Here is a 21,425-nt window from a genome sequence, read left to right as displayed (position 1 = left end):
ATCCAGGATCACTGGCTTGATCCACGAGCTTAAAGGCTGATACGATAAAAGCCAAAACACTGCACAGCTGTTTATAATACTTAAAGGCCTAAATAACATAAGGTATTCTCCTGTGATATAAACTGCAGAATGACATTGTTCACATCCAACAAGGATGAATGTACGTCTGCACACATTTGGTTGCAGAAGGACGTTGAGCGGGGCTCTGCTGCTCTACAGAATGACCCTGCAATTTGTTTTAGCTTGTGCCCTGCGTGTCAACGCGCCTGCTGAGCAACAGAGCGGCCTTAAAAATAGGATGAGGGCGCTGCATTATTTCACACAGTCTGGCTGAACTCAACCTTGATCCATCTTGTGCTGGTTTTTCGACTCACAGGCTTCGCCCCCAACCAATTCATTCCTACTTCCTGCATCCAAAAATGGGCCACAAATACACTCTTTATTTCTATGAAAACAAAGTCATTTTCAAAAATCACTGGAATTTATTTTGCAGATGTTACTGGAACAAACGTTAGTAACACATTTATTGGTGACTATTTTCATATCTTCAATATTATTATTATTAAATTTTTTTTCAATGTTGTGAAACGTAACACACAATACAGGAGGTAAGCTAGTTACCTTTACGTTCTATGTAACGTTACTGTAACGATGTCTAGGAGTTACGAAGAACCAGAGCAGTTCACAGCTGCTTCAACAGAAGTGGCAAACTTGCTAGCTTAGCTAGCGGACGTTCATGGGCTACGATACTGTCTAGGGGCTGTGGCTGGTCTCACAGAATAACTAACTCTTAATTTGTTCTAACGAAGACAACTCAATGACCTAAAAAGTAAACATCATTCGGAAGGCATCACAAACAGAACACAACGCCTTTTACTGGTGGCCTTCGGCCAAATGCGCCATGGTTGCCCGCAGTGGCGGCACCGCAAACAGAACATGTAGGTGGCATCGTAAAAAAGCCTTGAATTTTACTTTACGCAATTTAAAATACATATCTATGTTGGTTATCTACGCCAACCATTCACGTACTTTACCATAAGCAACGACGGACGCATCCTACAGAAAGTCACTAGCTAACGCGGTTAGCAGTCACTAAAACTTGCCACCACTAATGGCAAGCAGTCACACAAAGCAGTCGCGGGATTCTACTGTTTTTTGATGACTCAGCCTTCACTTGTGAGTCTTGGTAGCTAACAGAGTGTGGGCGATTAAGTGTGTGTTTGGAAACCTGAACAATTTGTCCAACTCCCTCTTGTAATTAAAACCATGCCAACATAGTCTGTTTAACTAAAGAAGCTCCAGCTGCTATTTTACCCTTTATTGATTGTTTTCAAGGGATTGTTGACAACAATATCAAATATGCTAGCCCTATTCTGTGCTTCTTCAATCTACGAGAAATAAAATATCTCATAATTTGTTTTAGAAGTGATCTCTTCCCATGTAGGTCCTAATGTCATTTTGGGAGTGTCACAGCAAGGTGTATTATTATATTTTTAATCACCTTCTGTCTTTTCCAGAGATCAAATATTCATGGGTTTTCAACGGACAGCGGAGCTTCCTGCAACAGGACGCCCGCCGTTTTATCTCTCAGATGACGGGCAACTTGTACATCGCCAAAGTTGAAGCCTCGGACGCGGGGAACTACACGTGTGCGGTGAGAAACATGATGACCAACGCCACGGTGTTCAGCTCTCCAACCCCCGTGGTGGTGCGGAGAGACGGTAAGCACCCTCAGTTCGCCTCTGCTGCCTCCTGGTTATCTTGCGCGCTGAACTGACGCGCGCTGTCGGCTGCGGGTTGGGGTTTAGGGTGGGTGGGCGAGCCGGGGAGATAAATCGCTTGTCTTGAGCATGACAGTGTTTTTGCTTTTTGTTCACGAGATTTCTTTTTTTCCCCCCCCCCGCACCATCCCAAAGCCTCTGAACTGTACAGGGGTTGTTTTGTTCCAGGAAGCCCCATCTATCTGCATGAAAGCATATATTAACATAACCAGAAATGCAGACACACTCGCACAGCGAGGAGCTTGCCACACATATTAAACCCCCATCAGGAGCGTTTATGTGTACCACTTCAGATTTGAGCTGAGGCGAGATATGTAATCCAAACTCATCCATCCGCTAAGCCATCCGCTAGTGTGCACGGCGCCGACACCGCGCGCTTCGCTCCCCTGCCAGTGTCACCCGCGCCGCGACTCTTATGTCCAATATGAATTACAGGGGAACTGCATGTCCACCTTTTTTTTGTGTGTGTGTTTGGGACTGATGTGATTTGCTTTTATCCTTCACGCAGCAGTGATGGGTGAATACGAGCCAAAGATCGAGGTTCAGTTTCCCGACACCCTCCGAGTCTCTAAAGGATCATCGGTGAAGCTGGAATGCTTCGCCCTGGGAAAGTGAGTGTCAGGAACGTTGCCACGGTGCACCGTGAACCCGCTTACGTTGCATTGTCCAACTTGTGAATGGGCCAGACAATCCTCTGCTACAGCAAACATGGGCTGCGAGTTCTTGTGGTCAGTGTGAGCGGAAGCATGTGGCCAGCGTGACCTTTCTCTGTGTGTGTGTGTGTGTGTGTGTGTGTGTGTGCGTGTGTGTGTGTGTGTGACCTCTGCAGCCCTGTGCCTTCCATCTCATGGAGAAGAGCTGATGGAAACCCACTCCCTGGCAAGATAAAAATCAACCACTTCAGCGGGGTTCTGGAAATTCCATACTTTCGCCCGGAGGACGCCGGTGTGTACGAGTGTGTGGCCGCGAACAGCAGAGGACGAAATGTCGCCAGAGGGCAACTCGTATTCCACAGTAAGAGCTTTGTATACTTTTTGCTTGCTTGTCTTAAGGAGATGACTGCCAATCGTTTTTCTTTTTTCTTCGCGCTGCACTTTTCTTTCAATCAGTGACTTGAGGTAGAAAATGAGATTACTCATACGTCAGGAAAGATCTACCACCTCCATAGAATCAAAAGGAGCTGGCTGTCAAACCCCAAGCGTTGGAATTAGTCACGACTGTCTTCTATAAGCAGAGAGATGAGTCTCCGCCGGTCCCGTGTGATGAACGCGCTGACGGGGACCTGGAAACGGATTGTACATTTTGGGGTTTGACATAGAATTTGCGTCCCAGCTGTTTTGATTCTGAGGCGTCTAGTTTTGACCCGAGCGGTGCCAAACACGGAGGTGGAAGTGGCTGTTGACACAAAGTGGGGTTGAGGCATGCCGGGGCCAGTTTATTTGTGTGGCATATGTCACGCACAAATGTAATTCAAGGTGCTTCACATAATCCATTCAAAAAGAGACAAGCTTGAACCGACAAATTCAAAAGATTGAAATCCAATTAGAAAAATATTCAAACATGAAGAACTGCAAGTTTGAAAAAAGGCCGAATGTTCAGTCAGAGGCAGGTGGGCACTTATTCTGGTGCACAGTAACTGCATGCTGCTTCTCCACGTTTAACTTGGATTCACTGACAGGCAGAGATGGATGGAGGTCCTAAACCAGTGAGCGATCTACCGACAAGCAACAGGGATTCGAACTCTATTTCATGACTCCCTGGACGTTGTTGCGATGTTCTCGCTCTTCTTTTCTGTACGGGCTCAGCGATCGCTTTCTGAACGAACAGTTTTTTTTTTTTACAAAATTCCAGCCTGCTGGAGATTAAAGCTTCATCTCCCGAATCACACGATGATAGTATGCAAACTTGAATATTGATCCGATGTGGCTGTCAAAGTTTCTCTCTCTCTCTCTCTTTCTCTTGAGTCCGTGATTACACCGAGATTGATTTTCTGTGTATTTATTTGGATCCCCACCAGCTGTTACCGGAGCAACGGCTCTTCTTCTTCAGGGTCGATAGCAAAAATAATTATGGCAGCAATTCCAATGCGTTTTTTTTATATATTACCGAGGCAAGCATTTCAATACTGGTAATATGAAATGCACGGGCATATACATGCACATGAGAAAATAGAACAAAGTACAGTACTAGTTTGTAAAATCCATACTAGCAAGTCTAGAAGTACAATGGAGAACAATACACTTTGCACTACTCCATCCATCCATCCATTATCACCCGCTTATCCGGGGTCGGGTCGCGGTGGCAGCAGGTTCAGCAGGCCGACCCAGGCCTCCCTCTCACCCGCAACACTCATTCTGGGGGATCCCGAGGCGTTCGGGGCCTCCTACCAGTTGGACGTGCCCGGAAAAACCTCTAATGGGAGGCGTCCAGGAGGCATCCTGACTAGATGCCCGAACCACCTCAGCTGACTCCTTTCGACACGAAGGAGCAGCGACTCGACTCCGAGCTCCCCCTCTTTGCACTACTCATCGCTTCTAAACCCCTGTATCTAGTCAGAACCTCCTTAAATCTACCTATGACTCATTAGTCATGTTTTTTTTGTTAGGTAATGTTCTCAGGTAATACCTGATAAATGATAACAAATATAGAAGCACTGTAGCAGTATTTCTAAAGCTTTTTCGAGTTTGCTGAAAACTGCCACTAGATGATGTGCTAGTTTTTCCTCCTCTAGTATGATTTCTGCAAAAAGTCAGTTGTCATGGTGGAGGGAGCACTGTTTTTCTAGGAGATGGGAGCCAGGTTGATTGGCGACGATTGCTATCAGCCCATAACACGCTCACTGCTCATTCTATACAAGTCCGACCTGCATGGTCGTGTATAAAATGTGTATAAAAAACTAATATCTGGGGGCAGCTTTTTGGTACGTAGGCAGCGTTCTGCTTTCTGTTTGTCAGAGAAAGTGTTGAACGATCACGTTGAAGCAGGCTTTTGGTTGCATGCGGGTATATAAAGCCTGCAACCCATCGGCTACCATCTGATGACGTTTTAGCTTTTTATTGATCTCCATCTCTCTACCTCGCAAATTTGACTAAACTTTGTGCCCTGTGCCCTCTGCTCACACATTTAGATCTCTAAATTTAGCTCTAAGTACTCATGTTCATGTTGCTGCATTCAAGGTCAGATCATACAAAGGGAAATAGGGAGTCACCTGGAGTTGATTGTGCATTCAGGTTGTGGATTGGGGGAAATGAAGCGCTTCTGAAGGTTAACACGTTTAAGTAAATAGAGTATTGGAAAAAAAATGAGGTCGCACACAAACGCTGCACCTTGAAAGCTGCAATGAATCAGTTGAACAGAGAAATATGAATTAGTAACAGCTACATAACCCCCAAAAATATTATTAGAAAAGGAATAGTAGTAGAAAATGAACAATGAGGAAATTATTAACATCTCAAGAGCATCCAATAAGGAATATTTGTTCTCATTAAACTTTAACTTGAAGATCGAGGAGGTGTGAGATCCCTGTCCCCTGAGAGAGTTTGGCTACATTTACCTTTAGTGAGACACCAGCCATCATCTCCGTCCTCTTCCCTTCTGCCTTAATCCTCTCTCTCTCATTTTCTCTCTCTCTCTCCCCCTCTGATTGTAGGTGTTGTGGAAACTGTATTTTGTATGAGCTATATTTTCCTTTAGTCTCTTGGTTTATCGAGCCTGTTGCTTTAATATCGCACGGAGGCCGACACATCAAACTATTTTTCACTTTAATGAGTAACAGAATATTTTTTTCTCGCCGGTGGAGTTGAACTGCGATGCAAATTGATGGCAATCTGGCATCTGGTTGCTTTATTTTATTTATTAGTATTTGCAGCATAATACATTTCCCCCCCTCGGTGATCCATGAACTGCACCTACTGCGCTCTGCGCCTGCAGGCCAGTCCGGGGCACTGACTGCGTAATGAGCTGCTGCCCCAGTGAAATCAGCTGCTAAATACACGCAGATTCCGACAGCAAATGAGATGAAACACGTAGTGCAAATATGACACGATTGATATGCGTATATCTGAGCTGAAAATCACTCCAGAAGTCAAAATTAGACAGCAATTTACTCCACGTTTAGAGCAAACAAGCTGTAAATGTTTGGAGAGAAAAAAAAGCTGCTCTCCACTGCTACTGCTAACGCAATCCAGTTATTATATATCACAAAAAAGTGTTAAACCAAGGAGTTTACCATTATAATGATCATTACACTAATTATGAAGGAAATCAAATATTGGTCAAACTAAATACATCTGCAATTTCATTTTTTTTAAATCCTATTCATCTGTATTTTCCACAGATGCTGAACATCTGCACTGGGTCCAGACGCTGAAAGATGCTCACATGGCCATCGACGCTAACCTGCAGTGGGAATGTAAAGCTATGGGCAAGCCGAGGCCCACATACAAATGGCTGAAGAACGGTCAGCCGCTAACTGCAGAGGTAAGACGCCACAAGTCGAGCGCAGAGGCTTGACATCTGCGAGAAAATGTGGGAACCTCATTATGGTTTTATTGTGTATTTCTCCTTTTAAAAAGGAAATTGAGAATCACAAATCTCACTCGCTGAAAACCTCGAAGCCAAAGGATGGTCGCAAAAGAGAGAGAAAAGAAAATGGACATAAATCATTGGAAGATGCCGTCAAACATTAATCAGCTGGTCTGATTTGCAGGGCCGGATCCACGTGGAAGCGGGCAGACTGACCATATCCAGGATCAGTGTGTTGGACTCTGGGATGTATCAGTGCGTGGCAGAGAGTGAACACGGAGCTGTGTATGCCAGCGCCGAGCTCAAAGTTGTAGGTAAGCAGTTTGCTCGCCCTGTATTATTTACAACGGATTGAACCTGAGGCAAAGTAGAGATACACTGCATGTACATTGTGTTCTCGGTGGAATGAAAATGCTTCCTATCTGAAATAAATAAATGATAGGTGGCAGAGCCAGCTCCACGCTGAGCCTTAGCCCCCCTATCTTTCATTTCCATAATTCTCTCATACAATAACCCAGCGTGGCGGCGAAGTACAATTTCCGTAATTGCTCGTGATGCACTTGACATTTCTGCTGCCGCGCCCGCAAAGCGGAAAACAAATGTCCCTTAACGCGCTTTTTGCTCCTCAGCCTCACCGCCGGACTTCACCGGGCGGCCCGTGAAGAAGGCCACCGTGATCCGGAGGGGGGGCGAGGTGGTCTTAGAGTGCCGCCCCCACGCCTCCCCCAGGGCCACCGTCTCCTGGTGGAGAGGGGGCGAGCTCCTGAACGGCAGCCAGAGGTAGGGTGTTTACTGTATGCGCCTCGCGGCGTATGTTATAGGGTTTGCTCACATGGTCACTTTCATTTCTAGCACTTATTATTGCCATTTATGCTCAAGGATGTCTGCTCAAGGAAAATTAGCAGCATTGCATCGGTCCAAGATAGACCACATAAAATATGTTGTCTCCAGCTTTTAAAAATATTTTTTTAAATATTTTGTTGTACTAGATGTAAGAATGAGGCCATGACCTCCTACAAGATAAGTGCAATTTCTTTTCTTTTCTTTTTTTTTATTACTTCAAAGCGTCCGACAGCGTCAGAGCTTTTCAATGAAGTCAACGTGCTGGAGACCTTGTAGGGATGAACGCTCTCTGTGTGAAAAGAAAAAGAACGAAAAACAGAGAAAGGGAGAACTCATTGCAAAACTTCACCCCGGGCGACATGACAGGCCACCGTGTCACGATTTAAGGGTCCGAGACGACGCCTACGAGCTCAGAGAAAAAAAAGTGAATTGTTTGCAACAGACGGATGCGCGCGATAAGAGACGACGGCGTTGTGAGCACAGCGGGAGAGCTGCTTACGGGAAATGTTTGCGGTGGAAGTGGAGTGGGTGAGGAAAATGTGATGGCGGTTCAGAAAAGCAAGGGGGCTGGGCTCGATCGCTGCTCGAGGTAAAGATTAAAGAGACTCAAATCAGCGGAAAACCACTTTCCAGCACGACTCCACGCACTTTTCACCCTCGTAGAGGCGCTCCCACCGTTGACGGCGTTGATTTTTTCTTATGTAAATCACCATCAGAAAGTGCTCAAACAGTGTGATTAATTTAATGGCTGCAATCTTTTCCCCGAGAGCCTCGCTGGGAAGTGATTTTTCTTTCTTTCATATAGGTTTAACAAAAAGTTTCTCCGCGTCCTAAGTTTCTTGAGTTGATACGTTCTTGTCAAGCATTGCCAGCCGAAGAAAGAAATTACAGTATTTTCCGACATTAAAACCACCTCAAGTCAGAAGGCATCGTGTGCGTGCGAATAAACAAATTTGTACCTTATGGTTAGCATGTGTATTTATAGGACTAGGCTGTGCACACACCCGCCTTCATTCTCAAGCGGGTCGCTTCAGACAGCTGTGAGCATTAAGTCGGAGAGCAGCGGTTCTCTTACAGACGCTTACGGACAAAAAAATAAAACTCTAAAGAGATTTTTAAAAACATGTGAACAAGTGTGTACTCCAAATTCTCAACTCAAATTTTGAATAGCTGCTGAAGTGAATAGCTTCTCCAAGGTTATACACACATTAGTATGTGGCCCCCACATTTTTAAACACTGATTCCAAAGTCCAAAGCTTCCGCTATTAAAGCTGCTCTGATAAAAAAAAGAAAAGAAAATCAGCATTCGATTTGAATACTCAAATGGGACTTTTCTCCTGTTGGATGGCCACTTCATCCACAAAGTGTTTTTATAAGATCTCTCGGGTACATTCAGCACAAAGGTCACACAGTTAGCTGAACGCGGCGACCTGACAGTACGAGTCTTTTAGCAATCAAACGTGTTTTCTCTCAAAATTGAGTCCAGTAGGACGTTTTCTACTCAAAACTTTTCAGTCCAAAAAAAAAAAAAAGTTTCAAATGGAGCAAAAAAGAAAGTCTTTGCCAGCATTACCCAGGGTGCAGCTTGACTCACCGGAATGGAAATACTTCTGATGAGTCTTTGGTTGGAATTCATCAACACCAGAGTCCTATGTGAATACAGGAAGATAAGACCTGAGTAGCCCATTGAAATGTGCTGCCAGAAGTCCTGGGCAAAATGGGCCATAATCATAATATTTTCTCTTTTTTTTTTTAACACAGTTTATGCTCATTCATTCCGATGCATAGATGTGAGTGAATCGGGAACATGCAATAATCCAAAACGAGCACTTCTCTCTTCGTATGGCGTCGACTGGACATTAAAAAGGGGCTTTGACACAGTTCATTATGATGACCTGCACTCCACTAAAACGCTCCTGTGTGTTGTAAGAGCGGCCCGATGAAAACCCACCAGCTGATGGACCCAGCAAGGAATTTCCAATTACTTGTTCCGATTTCAGATCACACCAACAACGTCGGTGCAGTGTTTTTTTTGACAGCCAATCTATCAGTGAGCAGACTGCAGAGAAAGAGAGAGAGAGAGAGAGAGAGAGTGATCTGATCAGAGTGGCGTTAAATGTACTCATGTAACACTGAGGCACATGCTGACTCTAATTTGTGTTGGTTTTAATTTGCATGCTGGTTATGCATGCATGAAGTGCAAAGCGTACAGTTCGTCTCTTGCTGTATTCTTTCTTTTTTTTTTACCTTTTTCATTTTCATGTGGGTTCTGGCATGCAGGAAAGGGAGAACAATTTACCCAGGCAGCACATTTCTTGGGACAAAAGTAAAAAAGTCCCAACAGAAAGCGACTTTGTCCACAAAGCAGATAGTTTCTTTGCGTTTCTATTTGTTTCCCAGCTCATTGCCCCCTCGGGTCATGTTCTCAGCGCGCCTCCATCACTCAGCGTTTGATATTTTTGTCAATAAATCAGCGCAAAGCACCCCCGTGTCAGACATGCTCTCTGGGTCTCAGCGCGGCCTCCAGTGAATACATATTTATTCCAATGCGGAGCCAGTGTAAAACTGTTTGATTTTCAGGCGCTGGCTGCTCGCAGGATTCCTGTTTGATTTACTCGATCCAAAAGGTCACAACAGGAGCGCATTATCGGCCTCGTTTATGAATATGTTAACATGCTTTCCTGGGCAGAGCACACGGCGCCGAGAATGTTTTCACTCACTTTCTAAAGTCCCGTCGTACCCCCTCAGTTTGATTGTCTTGGATTGATTTTGTCAGGAGAGTCTCTGAACAGCATCTTGTTGTCTGAGCTGTTGCTTTAAAATGTGGATACGCACTTATCGGGAGTCAACTTTAATTATTATTGCGCACTAAAAGCAATGAGCCTATTGGGCAGCAGCTGTACCTCTTTGGGGCCCTCGGTGTCGCCTCTCAGGCTACATACAGGCTGCCCTACTTATTGGTAAAGGTTGTTGTGTGGTAGAAAATTAATAACTGAACTACTAACAAGGCAGGAACAAAATCCTTCTTATTTATATTTCATTTTATATGTTAATATTTCTATTCCTCCTAAAAAAAAAAAGACAGTATGAGAAACAAATTATTTTTGCATTAAAGGAAACATACCGTGCTAATTTTCAGGTTCATACACGCTCTAATGTTACAAAATACGGATGAATAAAGATAACCTTTAAGCCGAGGATTGAGATACTCAGATAAGATAAGAGAGAACTTTATTAATCCCGAGGGAACGGGGGGGGGGGGGGGTATTATAATGATCTTGTATGAGCACGAGTTTTGAGCGTCCGAGTTTCCCATTTTAACAATACAGAGGTTTTTTTTATTTATTTTTTTTTTTTTATATATATATATATATATATATATGAATGGTTGTATGTCCCTACATGTGCCCTCGATGGACTGGCGGCCTGTCCAGGGTGTCCCCTGCCTTCGCCCTATGTCAGCTGGGATAGGCTCCAGCGCCCCCGCGACCCTAATGAGGATAAGCGGTATTGAAAATGGATGGATGGATGGATGGATATATATATATATTTTATTTTTTTTTACACTTTTCAAAGATCTGATTTAATTGGCTGCATTTTTTTTACAAGAGAGTGTTGCAACACAAAAATGGAAACGTGGTTCATGAACACAAGCTGCTACAATCAGACCACCATGGGGTCAAAGCTCCTTCCACATTTGTATTATTACATTTTTTTTGTCAAGCACTCTCATCAGCACTCCCACTTTATTCCTCCCGTGAGACCAGCCTGACATTTTTTATTTCTTTTTTTTATCAAGTGAGACTTCTCCTATATGTCTCCATGCGATTACTATTCAGAAATAGCTTTACAGCATGTTTTGATACTATCACCACGTGTTGCAGAGCGATAAGGCTGCAGGTAGAGATCCCGTTCTAAATCTCTCTCTCTCTCTCTCTCTCTCTCCCTTCTCCTCCTCCTCCTCCTCCTCCTCCTCCTCCTATCGCCGCCCTGGTGGCCCGCTGTGTATCCAATTAATATGTGCATTTAAGCTGCTGCGCTGTCAATACTGTGCTGACCCTACAGCAAATCTGTTCTGCTTCAGCTAAGATAATTGTTATCTTCTGAGGCGTGCAAATGGAAAAGGAATAGATTCTGAAGCCTTCATTCAAACATTTAAATGAGAGGCTCGAGAAATGACACCATATCTCTGGCCAGGAAGCGGCTTCTAATTTGATGCTTATCGTCACTTTTCATTCAATTAACAGCCAACGGATTGAGAACTGAGCTGTTTAAGTTTTGATCTTCTCCCCCAGACAGACCATCTTGCAGGACGGGACGCTGCGTATCACCAACGTCTCCGCATCGGACGGAGGCAGGTACACGTGTTTGGCCAGAAACCACTTCGGAACATCCAGCAGCTCCGGGACGCTGCTGGTGAAAGGTAGGTCCTTTTGTTGTTGTTGTTGTTTTTGTTTTTTCTCTGCACACTTTCGCTACTGTACCTTTTTTTTTTTTTAGCCAAGGGTTTAAAAAATACAAGCTCAAGCATGAAATTGATAATGAAATATATAGCCATGTTATGCTCCCGCCGCTTTGACAGACGTATAAGTCATCTGTGTTTTTCTCAGCTGTGAGTTATTGTGCATGTAGCAGAGTGGGTGGGGGGGGCGTCTGTAGCTGTGAGTGAGAAATATTTTTGACACTAACATTTAATTTAAAAAAAAGAGCTGCTGAGGCACTTTCAGATTTGGCTTTTTAAAAAATGATGATCATAGAGTGGGAGTTCTTTATCTTTTCTTTTTTCCCCCTCTCTAGTTGACATTGTGATTGCAGTGGGTTTAATTATTCATCACTGAATTATGAGAGGCATTCGCTTCCTAAGTGAAGTTATTTGAGGTCACTTAATTACACTGATAGAGCAGAATCTGGGCAAATTAGGCTTTATTGCGTTCTTCATTTTTTGCTGGATTTTATAGATGTACAGCGCCACAATGCTGCCACGATTAATTCTCATTTTTTCTCCCCACGATGCCCTAGAGCCCACCAAGATCCTGGTCCCGCCCTTGAGTCTGGACGCCACCGTGGGACAGAGCATTGTACTGCCATGCGAGGTGTCCAGTGATTCGTCCCTGATTCCCATCTTCAAGTGGTTCTTCAACGGGAAAGCCATTGATTTCAGCAGGCGGGAGCACTTTGAGATGATTGGAGGGGTATGTAGTCGAGTTCTTCTTGGAGTTTTAGGCCAGGGCAACCAGAACCACGGATGTTTACTTCTATCATCGTTTTTAAATGCTGGAGCTGATAATGAAGCTACTCAAGGCCTTAAATGAAGGTGCATTTAAAGCCTTGAAAGCAAGTTAATTGTTAATCTTAATTGTTACGTGTAGCCAGTGTAATTATTCTAGTACGATGTTCTCTTTTCCTGGTTTTTGATCAAACTTAAGTTGTTGCGTTTGGCTCAAGTTGCAGCCTTTCAGGTTTTTTTCCTTTTTTTTCTCAGTGATAGAGTATGATGTGCATCACAGGGATCCAAGCGAGGCCTCTAAAGCACACTTAAAATGATCATTTCTGGTTTTATAAGGACTTGCGCCCCAATGTACATAGACATCCCATATAATTCACATGTTTGCAGTGTCATTGCAAGTTTACCTCACAGCTACCCGCTAGGATATGACAGGAAGTGACTGCATTTGTCAAAAAACAAACAAACAGCCAAACTGTTGTTGGATTGAAACAAACGAGATGCATGTTCAAGTAATAGTTCTCTATTTTGGGAAATATGCATTTTGGGAAATATACCGCTCTCATGTCTGTCTGCGGCTAAAGCTAGCAGCTAAAGCTAGCAGCGAATGTGTCGCGTGACCCGTTTCTCCATCGCGGGGGTGTGATCTCACCGGACAAGCGAATCCATCAATTCTTCCCCGAACAAAAGAAGCTCCAAATGTTCATTTGTGCTCGCTGCGATCGAGTCCACCAGGCCCACGGAAGTCGCCCGCACAGCGCCGACATTTTCCGCGGCGAACATAACCACGACGGCTGTTCGACTCGCCTTCGTTATAATACACAAAGCAAGGGGGTCGGGTTCTGGTTCGCTCTTATCTTGCTGGACAAAAAGAGGAGTTTGGAGAAAGATACAATACATCATCTGAGCTGGAAGGGTAAAGTATGAACACAACAAACAGCGATCCACAGCTAGCTAAAATAAGCTGTTTGGAAACAAGTCATCTTGGTCCGGCCTCCCTTTCAATGTAAAGCTGGAGTCATTTTTCCTGCTACCCTGTCGTGTTTTTGTTTTTTTCTCTCCAAAGATGCGTATGACTGAGAAAGAAATTGTGCTCTGAGGATTTTTCATACTTCTCTTTTTCTTTTTCTTTTTGACTCTGCTACTTTTTGCTGTTTTTCTTCCGCTGCAAGACTTTTATACCAATGTGTCTTTGTCATCAGGGATTTGCAGGTGACCTGATGGTGAGGAACATTCAGCTAAAGCATTCTGGGAAGTACGTGTGCATGGTGCACACCGAAGTTGACACCGTCTCAGCAGCAGCAGACTTAATTGTCAGAGGTACACATCTTCTTGCTTGTCATTTTGCAGTACTCTCTATGGAGCTTTTCAATTTCTTTTTTTCTTTTCTTTTCTTTTTCGTGGAGAGCGTGTGTTTTTCTTAACATTGTGATGCACACGCCTCACGGCTGTCAGATGAGAGCAGCAGCAACATGATGTCAGTTTTGAGGGATTCGGAGGAAAAACAGCTTCAAAAGGCTTTCTGATTGACAACCGTGAGCATTTTGATATTAATTTATTCTGTTTTTAACCCATGAGCTCTATGATCATCGAGTTAAAGGTGAGTTACCCCGAAAGCTTTGGGGCTATCCGGTTAAGATCCGAGAACGGCTTCATGCAAGAGTGACAACACTAAAGTTTTCAACTCCATACATTCTGTGGAGGACATGTCTGATGTTATAACGTGGCTGTCTTTAGCTTTATGGGAGCTTCAGAGGACCCACGTGACTTTTGACTTTCTTTATAGTTCGGCGGTTCGTGTGACGTGATCCTTCCTTAACGTTACTGTTAAATACTGACTCCTGGTCAGTGGCCCTGACACCCCTCCAGCGTCACGTTTTGGGGCGTGTCGTAAAACACTCAAAATAAACTTATTTCTTTCTCATCCGCGGTGTTCTGAAGTGCGTTTGCACTCTGCTCGTCGGTTGCTTTGGCGTCACGATCATCTCCTGAATTTCTTTCCATTCTGTGCCCAGTTTACCGAGTGTGTCTGCAATGGGTCGGACGTGCGTTGTATTTTTTGTCGTCTACATAAAGAATTCCAAGTTCCATGAAGGGATTTAAACGGCCGATCTGGTATTGATGTCACAACAGACACGTCCTGAAAGTGAGAGATCATGTGTGTGAAGACAGCTGTTTAGTGTGCCAAGGAGGTCATGGAATATATATATATATACATATATATATTTCTCTTTTTCTCCGCCAGTCACTCGATTGGCATGATCCCTTTTTCCTTTTTTACTGTAAACCGCTGTGCCGGTCACAGCCAGTCACCCATGACTGAATTGGATAACCAAATGGAGAGGGGGGGGGGGGTATAACACTGTTGTCTGGGAGGTTCAGATTGGCCAAGCGTGAGATCAAGAGTCGGCAGCCAAAGTCAGAGACGGCTGCGGATTTAACGTACGGATCGTGTGCGTAATCTGAACCCGAGCGTCGTTGATACCCAGTGATCTCTTTCCAGCAGCAGGTCGCCCCGCTGAGGGCTCAGGGCTGCTTTCTTGCAGATTTGCGGGCTTAGCGGGGAAAATCCGCCGGCCCTGTTTGTTTGATCCCATGTTTGTGCTTTCCCTAATTTCAATGAGATCTCAATTGAAAAAAAAATCCTGCCTGGTTTTCTATAAATCCCTGGTCATTAACAGCCTCCCCAATGTTATCGTGAAATAATGATTTCCCTCATCGCGGAGAGCACACGAGAGAAATTGTCCCTCTCACTCGACGAGACTCCCCGATTCACGACTTCTTTCATAGTTTGTAAAAAAGTATCTTCTATTTTTGTATTTTTTGTAGATCTGAAACTCTGTGGCCTCACACATGCTGTAAGTAAACGTATACAGTGGATGGTGAACTATTCAGTGTATTGATTAGAGTGGCACTCCCAATAGAACCCCATTATAACTCCACACAGCCGCACACCGAGCCTGTATCCGAGTTATGAATCACTTCTGAGTCCGCCGCGCTCACCTGAAGGGACCTCCCCCTTTTCGGCTGGCGCTTTGTGCAGTGAGGCTGACGCAGGTGTCTTGTCATCGTTTCGGGCTGTTGCAGGACCCCCTGGTGCCCCGGAGGGCCTGGCGGTGAGCGACATCACTGACACCGCTGTGCGACTGTCCTGGGGCTCCGGACCTGACAACCATAGTCCTGTTACCATGTACATGGTCCAGGCCAGGACCCCCATCTCTATCGGCTGGCAGACTGTGAGAACAGGTAACAGCTGCTTCTTATTTTCAATGCATGGAAGTCAACACTGAGGATTTACACTGTAATATGCGAGTCTGTGGCCACAGGAGACTTTCCTCTCTTTCAAAAACTAAGGGTCGTGTTGTTAAAATCGCTCACGTTAGGCTCTTTTTCATCATTCTAAAGTTCACTCAGGAAACAGAATCTAACATGCGGCTTGTTAAAACCATCCGATATTGGAGTTACGAAAATCTGATAGCGATACACCAGTTTTCTTTAAATAATTGTGATATATATATATGATATATATATCTGCTGTGGCACGGTAATTGACCAATTTATATGTTGAGCTCTTGTTTAAACAGCTGTGTGCAGGTAAGAAACAGGTAGAGGGAAAGTCAATGAGTTACAGACACAATCAAGTATTGCAAATGAACTCGTGTAATCCTCTGCAACAGCTCTACCTTTGTGAAAATAATAATATTACGTTTTCTAGACTTGTGTTATTATGTAAAAGGTGATTGTGATGTTGCAGGCGATGAACAAAGTCTTGGAATCCTAATCTCGACTCTGTTAACGAGGTGTGAAATGGTGTTAAAAGGCTGTATTACGGTTTATTCAAACTGCCTTTATTGGCCTTTATGTCCCTTCATCGTCCGCAATAGAGGTTGTTAACGTTTGGTTATATAAAGTGGAGAATATATAGAGGCATCGGCCTTCTCTTCTCTTCATTTTCCTTACACTTCATTCTACTTACCAGGCTATTTGTCAGAACTAATCATTAAAAAGGCAATAAGCAAGTCTTCTCCGGCACCCTCCCACAGCGTTTTCCAAGCGGTATTTATTATTGTCGGTGCCGAGCAACGACCAACCACACAGTGCGAAGATAAAAGCGGAGAGGTTTTTAATAAGTGGGACGATTTTTAGTTAGCTACATGATCTAGTCGGAAGAAAAGCCGAATGAATGTCAATTTGGAAGCCTCTCGTGTCCTGGAGCTCTCCATCCGAGGCTCAGTCTTGTTTTTAAAAAAAAAAAAGAAAAATGTATCACCACCTTCACCTCCGTCATTTTCATCATTTTTATCGCAACTTCATGAACAAGATGGTGACATTACACTACGAATCCCTCCGTACGAATCACCTCCGCCACAAACAAAAGTGCCATCCGCGCCGGTCGCGCCGCAGTTTTACGCGCTCGTGAAGTTCATTATCCCCGGAGGCCGTAACAAGAGGCAGACTGAGCGTGGCACGGTGGCGGCGAGGCTTACGGGGAGCCATCCCAAACGCAGATGGTGTCATTATTCTACAGCCATTACTTTGCGCAATCAACATTTACTTGGTAATGACAAGTTTAAGCAAAACCATTTTTTTTTTTTCTTCCCGTGCTCTAATGTCATTTTATCTTTCTGTAACCTCGAACGCCGGTTTATTTAACGTTCCCGTTTTATGTGCGAAGCGGCGATCTTAAACGTACCACGCCGATTGCAGGAGGAAGTTTATGTCGGTAATGTCACGTCGACTGAAGCGACCCCCTCTGAGAGCTTATTAAATCTGTGTATTTCTTTATTGTGTGTGTGAATTGCATGATGACGTTGCATCCACAATAATTGCAGAATGTGTATTGAACGTGCTGTAACGGGAATAATTGATCCACTTCCCTGGTTTGTGAAATGTTTTAGTTTTTTTCATATTTGTTGGAGACAAAATGTGAAATGTGCCTATTTAAAGAAGAAAAGAAAACAAACACATCTCAATTCTAAATTCTTTAATCCTAGTTCCTGATTCTGTGCCTGGACAGATGATGCATGCAACAGTGAAAGATTTAAACCCCTGGGTGGATTACGAATTCAGGGTGGTGGCAATCAACGGCGTTGGCGTGGGAGAGCCCGGCACGCCATCAAAACCGGTTCGAACCGCAGCAGCAGGTATCCTCTACAATTTGTTGTCTCCCTTGGTAACAAATTAATCAGCCCCACTTGGAGAATGTGATTTATCCTTTTCCTCCGGTGCTCCCTGTGACGTTTTTTCGAACGTGCCGATCGTTTTTTTCGTGCCAATGCTTTGATTACCCAATCGCATGCAAAAGAAATGGAAATTGAGTTACACTTTTTAAAGCATTCACGCATCCGCACTTAAAACTCTTGTATGTCAGAACTCTGGAACATGATTAATTCAGAGAGAGAAAGAAGGAAAAAAAAGTGACCTATTGGCACGCAAGGCGTCGGCATGATGTCTCTATTTTGAGCCGGATCGTAATTTCCGTCCCGCAGGTTTGAATCACAAGGGAACACGTTTCCCCCGCCGTGCCTCACACATGGGGCCGACACACGGCGAATAACGTCACCACAACACAGACACGCGATTGGCTTGTTTTACAACAATGAGCAGCTCTCCGCAGGGAATTGTACCTCCTCGTTCAACTCTCACGAGGTCGAACACGATCCTGTGCGCCTGCCTGAGACAAGTTCCCTTTGTGCCCCGTTTCAGTTCCCAAGGTTGCGCCGGTCCACGTGAGCGGCGGCGGAGGAGCTCGAGGAGAACTCGTCATCACGTGGGAGGTAAGAGGATCATGCGCCTCCCCTGAGTTGTCATCCGTTGTGACGAGGCTGTCGGCGAAAAGGGGGGGGGGGGGTGACCGCAGTGGCCTGGCGCTCAGCGGAGCGGCTTTTAATTAAAGGCAGAGCTCCCCTGATTTGCTGCCTGCTCGCCTCCTTTCCTGCTGCGTAAATCAAAGTGAAGATACGGAGCCAGTGCAACTTTCATATGTGTAAATCTAGAGCGAGGTGACAACTTTATATTCTTTGGATGTGGCTCGAAGTGCAGAAAGATGCTGAGCTTTCACTCGATACTTTGTTGGACATAAAAAAAAAAAAACTTTTTATACTTTGATTTGTACTTTTTTATTATTCAACTGCTGCTCACAGCTGTTTGGGTCAAAGGCGTAACTTTCCTGTGCCCCCTCTCTCAGCCCGTTCCAGAGGAACAGCAGAGCGGAGAGGACTTTGGCTACGTCGTGGCTTTCCGCCCACTTGGCAGCAGCACCTGGATCCAGACAGTGCTGGCATCAGCTGACGCGTCGAGATATATTTACAGGAACGACAGCGTCGCACCCCTGTCCCAGTTCGAAGTGAAAGTGGGAGTCTACAACAGCGTGGGAGAGGGGCCGTTCAGCCCCGTCGTCACATTGTTTTCTGCAGAGGAAGGTGTGTGTGTGTGTGTGTGTGTGTGTGTGTGTGTGTGTGTGTGTGTGTGTGTGTGTCCCCTGTACGTGCTGCGAACTTGTGATCTTGTTCAAGAAATGCACTCTTAATTGCTAACATGCATAATTCATGATCTCTCCTATTTAGAGCCCACTGAGGCGCCGTCGAGAGTTTGGGCCCGCGCTGTGTCAGCCTCTGAGATCGAAGTGTACTGGGAACCAATTCCCAGCGAGTCCGGCAGCGGGAAGATCATTGCGTATGAGGTATGAGAAAGAAAAGTTGAAATAATAGTGCCACAAGGAATATTCAAACAAGGCGCAGACATTAATCCCAGGATGACTGGCAGTACAATAAGCCGGCGTTCATTTTAATAGAACCGCCAGTGGCGACAACGAGGAAATATTCTGACATTGAAATACTGCATGTGTTGGAGAAGGAGATTTTCTCGAGGATGAAGAGGTCTGTTGGCAGCTGTTGTAGCCTCCACAAGACCTCAATACCGAGGATGTCTGGGAGTCTCTATTCACAATAATAAATAAATACAAGAAAGTGTGAACATCATACATCACTATCCTGTACAACAAACACTCTCCTGGGATTTGGTTGTGGAAAACCTAGATAAAAATAACAGTCTCTCCTAAACCCCAGGTATTTGATGATGGTCAGGTATTCCCGGGTGGCTTGCCCTCTACGGAGAAGCTTTGAGGTCATCGCTAGTTTTTGGTACACACATTGTTATAAGACAGGGGTTTAATGCACCGTAACAGCTTGTTTGGGAGCGAGACAGCAATTTAGCTGAGCTTTACCATGAGTACTCGTTCTGAAATAGGAAAACTAAATGTACAAGTTTGTTCCAATATAAAATATACACCTCCTTCACAACATAAATGTACTTTTACAACCTTTTAATGTTGCCAAACATTTGATTTACCATTAATTGTATAATTATTTAGAGGTATGTTATTTGACTGTTGGATTTAAAATACGAAAGATCCCATATTGTATGATTTAAAATGTCCATGTCCTTGTTCGTCCATGTTGTATTATAAAGCACGTCTGAACAAACCTGAACATGAGCATGATATGTCTCCTTTAAACTGGGTAGATATTCATTTAGATTCTTAGAATGTCAAACTTTTGTCCACTGGGCTTTTGTGACATATTCTAATCATTTTCTAATTTAAACTTAAATTACCTCTCAAATCAGGATTCAGTGGATCATTTAAATTGCAGGTGCCTGAGCGCATTGCCCCAGAGTGTACTGTACAAGGCTGCTACAACCAGTTCTGTTTAGCTATGGTTCATAATTAAAGTTATACAGCAACTGCAAAATATAGTATCAAATATTCTATTCTGGATGAACAGACAATGGTTCTGCTTTTAGAAAGTGGCTTATATCATATTGAGTTAGGTACTTAGTTCCAGAACTTCATCACTTTCACTTTCACGTATTTAGATGAGTGTTTTACCAGAGGCTATGTTTCATTAAAGGCGTCATTAATTTGGATGTTGGCTAGAGTGACAATTTGGCTCACTCCATCGCAATTAGACCGTCGGGGCAATTAAGAAGAATATCTCAAGGTGTGGACTGCAGAAGTAACAGTAATGCAGAGTATAATGTACAGTAATGCAGAGTATAATGTACAGTAATGCAGAGTATAATGTACAGTAATGCAGAGTGCAAGGACTGATTCGGCCTATTTAGGCCCAACTACCGCAGTCATTTCTTCACATTCGTGCCATACAAAGATTGTTTTCTCGTACGGGCAGGTTGCCCACATATCCTCAAGTTGTTCCTGACTAAGACTATTTCATCCCTCCGGTACACTGGTTCCCTTGGAGCTGTCAGGGGAATTGTCAACAGGTGCACTGGCACTTCTACCCGCAAATAGCTGATGGCCACAAAAGCGACAGGTTGTCACGTTTTAAACTGCTAATGTCAAACAGCTGTTTACTCATCCACATGCTGGTATTTACGCGCCTATCAGATACCGGGCAACATGGGCCATTAGAATTAGCACATCCACGCAGAAGAAGACTGCAGTGGCTCTAATGTTATCTACACAATGTTAAAAGGAGTCAGGGGCTAAGCAGTGACCGTTCACGTAGGTTGTTCCATTAAAGGTAAAGTGAAGGATAATAAGGCCAGGGTAATAAAAAACAAACACAGTGCAGCGGCCCCCCTCCAATCCCACTCAGGTCAACGCTGCTGGCTGTTTCAGCACTGTTTTCATTGTTTGCACCGCTAGCGGCTAGCCGCCGGCTCAGCTATTGCCACGATGAGGTGGATGCAGTCCCTAAATCGTAGAAATGGTGTGAATCATAGAGGTCATTTAAGTTTATTGCGGTTACTATACGGCTTGATTGGAAAAGTATACCTGCTTTCCGCCGCCCCCCCCCGCGTCCTAGAAAGTGTTGGAATAAAAACTTTTGCGTCTGCAGTCTTCTGGATAAACCCCAGAAATAACCTTGCTCTGAAGTTGCTCCTGAATGTCCCAGCAGAGGATGCCAACAGCCTCATTACTGGCCTCAGTCCAGCCAACAAGGGAGGGAGGCGGAGAAACTGAAGAATATAGCCCATTCACTATGCCCTGTCCATACACCCTGCCAGAACACAGCGCTTGGGCCAACATG

At 44.4% G+C, this 21,425-nt stretch overlaps 1 protein-coding gene across 1 annotated transcript in view; it reads left to right on the top strand.

The window, feature by feature from the left end:
• LOC117730844 (contactin-4) overlaps nt 1-21,425 on the top strand; it is a 34,187-nt gene that overhangs the window by 6,798 nt on the left and 5,964 nt on the right. Inside the window, exons 5-18 of the mRNA XM_034532849.1 lie at nt 1,518-1,721; nt 2,290-2,392; nt 2,611-2,795; nt 6,118-6,260; nt 6,490-6,619; nt 6,935-7,085; nt 11,444-11,571; nt 12,168-12,340; nt 13,575-13,692; nt 15,460-15,618; nt 17,367-17,516; nt 18,079-18,149; nt 18,560-18,794; nt 18,939-19,054. Coding sequence (XP_034388740.1) covers nt 1,518-1,721; nt 2,290-2,392; nt 2,611-2,795; nt 6,118-6,260; nt 6,490-6,619; nt 6,935-7,085; nt 11,444-11,571; nt 12,168-12,340; nt 13,575-13,692; nt 15,460-15,618; nt 17,367-17,516; nt 18,079-18,149; nt 18,560-18,794; nt 18,939-19,054 — 2,066 coding nt within the window. The remainder of the gene's footprint in view (nt 1-1,517; nt 1,722-2,289; nt 2,393-2,610; nt 2,796-6,117; nt 6,261-6,489; nt 6,620-6,934; nt 7,086-11,443; nt 11,572-12,167; nt 12,341-13,574; nt 13,693-15,459; nt 15,619-17,366; nt 17,517-18,078; nt 18,150-18,559; nt 18,795-18,938; nt 19,055-21,425) is intronic.

This window comes from Cyclopterus lumpus, chromosome 5, assembly GCF_009769545.1.
Source record: "Cyclopterus lumpus isolate fCycLum1 chromosome 5, fCycLum1.pri, whole genome shotgun sequence".
NCBI classification, from domain to species: Eukaryota; Metazoa; Chordata; class Actinopteri; order Perciformes; family Cyclopteridae; genus Cyclopterus; species Cyclopterus lumpus.
This window is presented reverse-complemented; position numbering and strand designations above follow the sequence as displayed.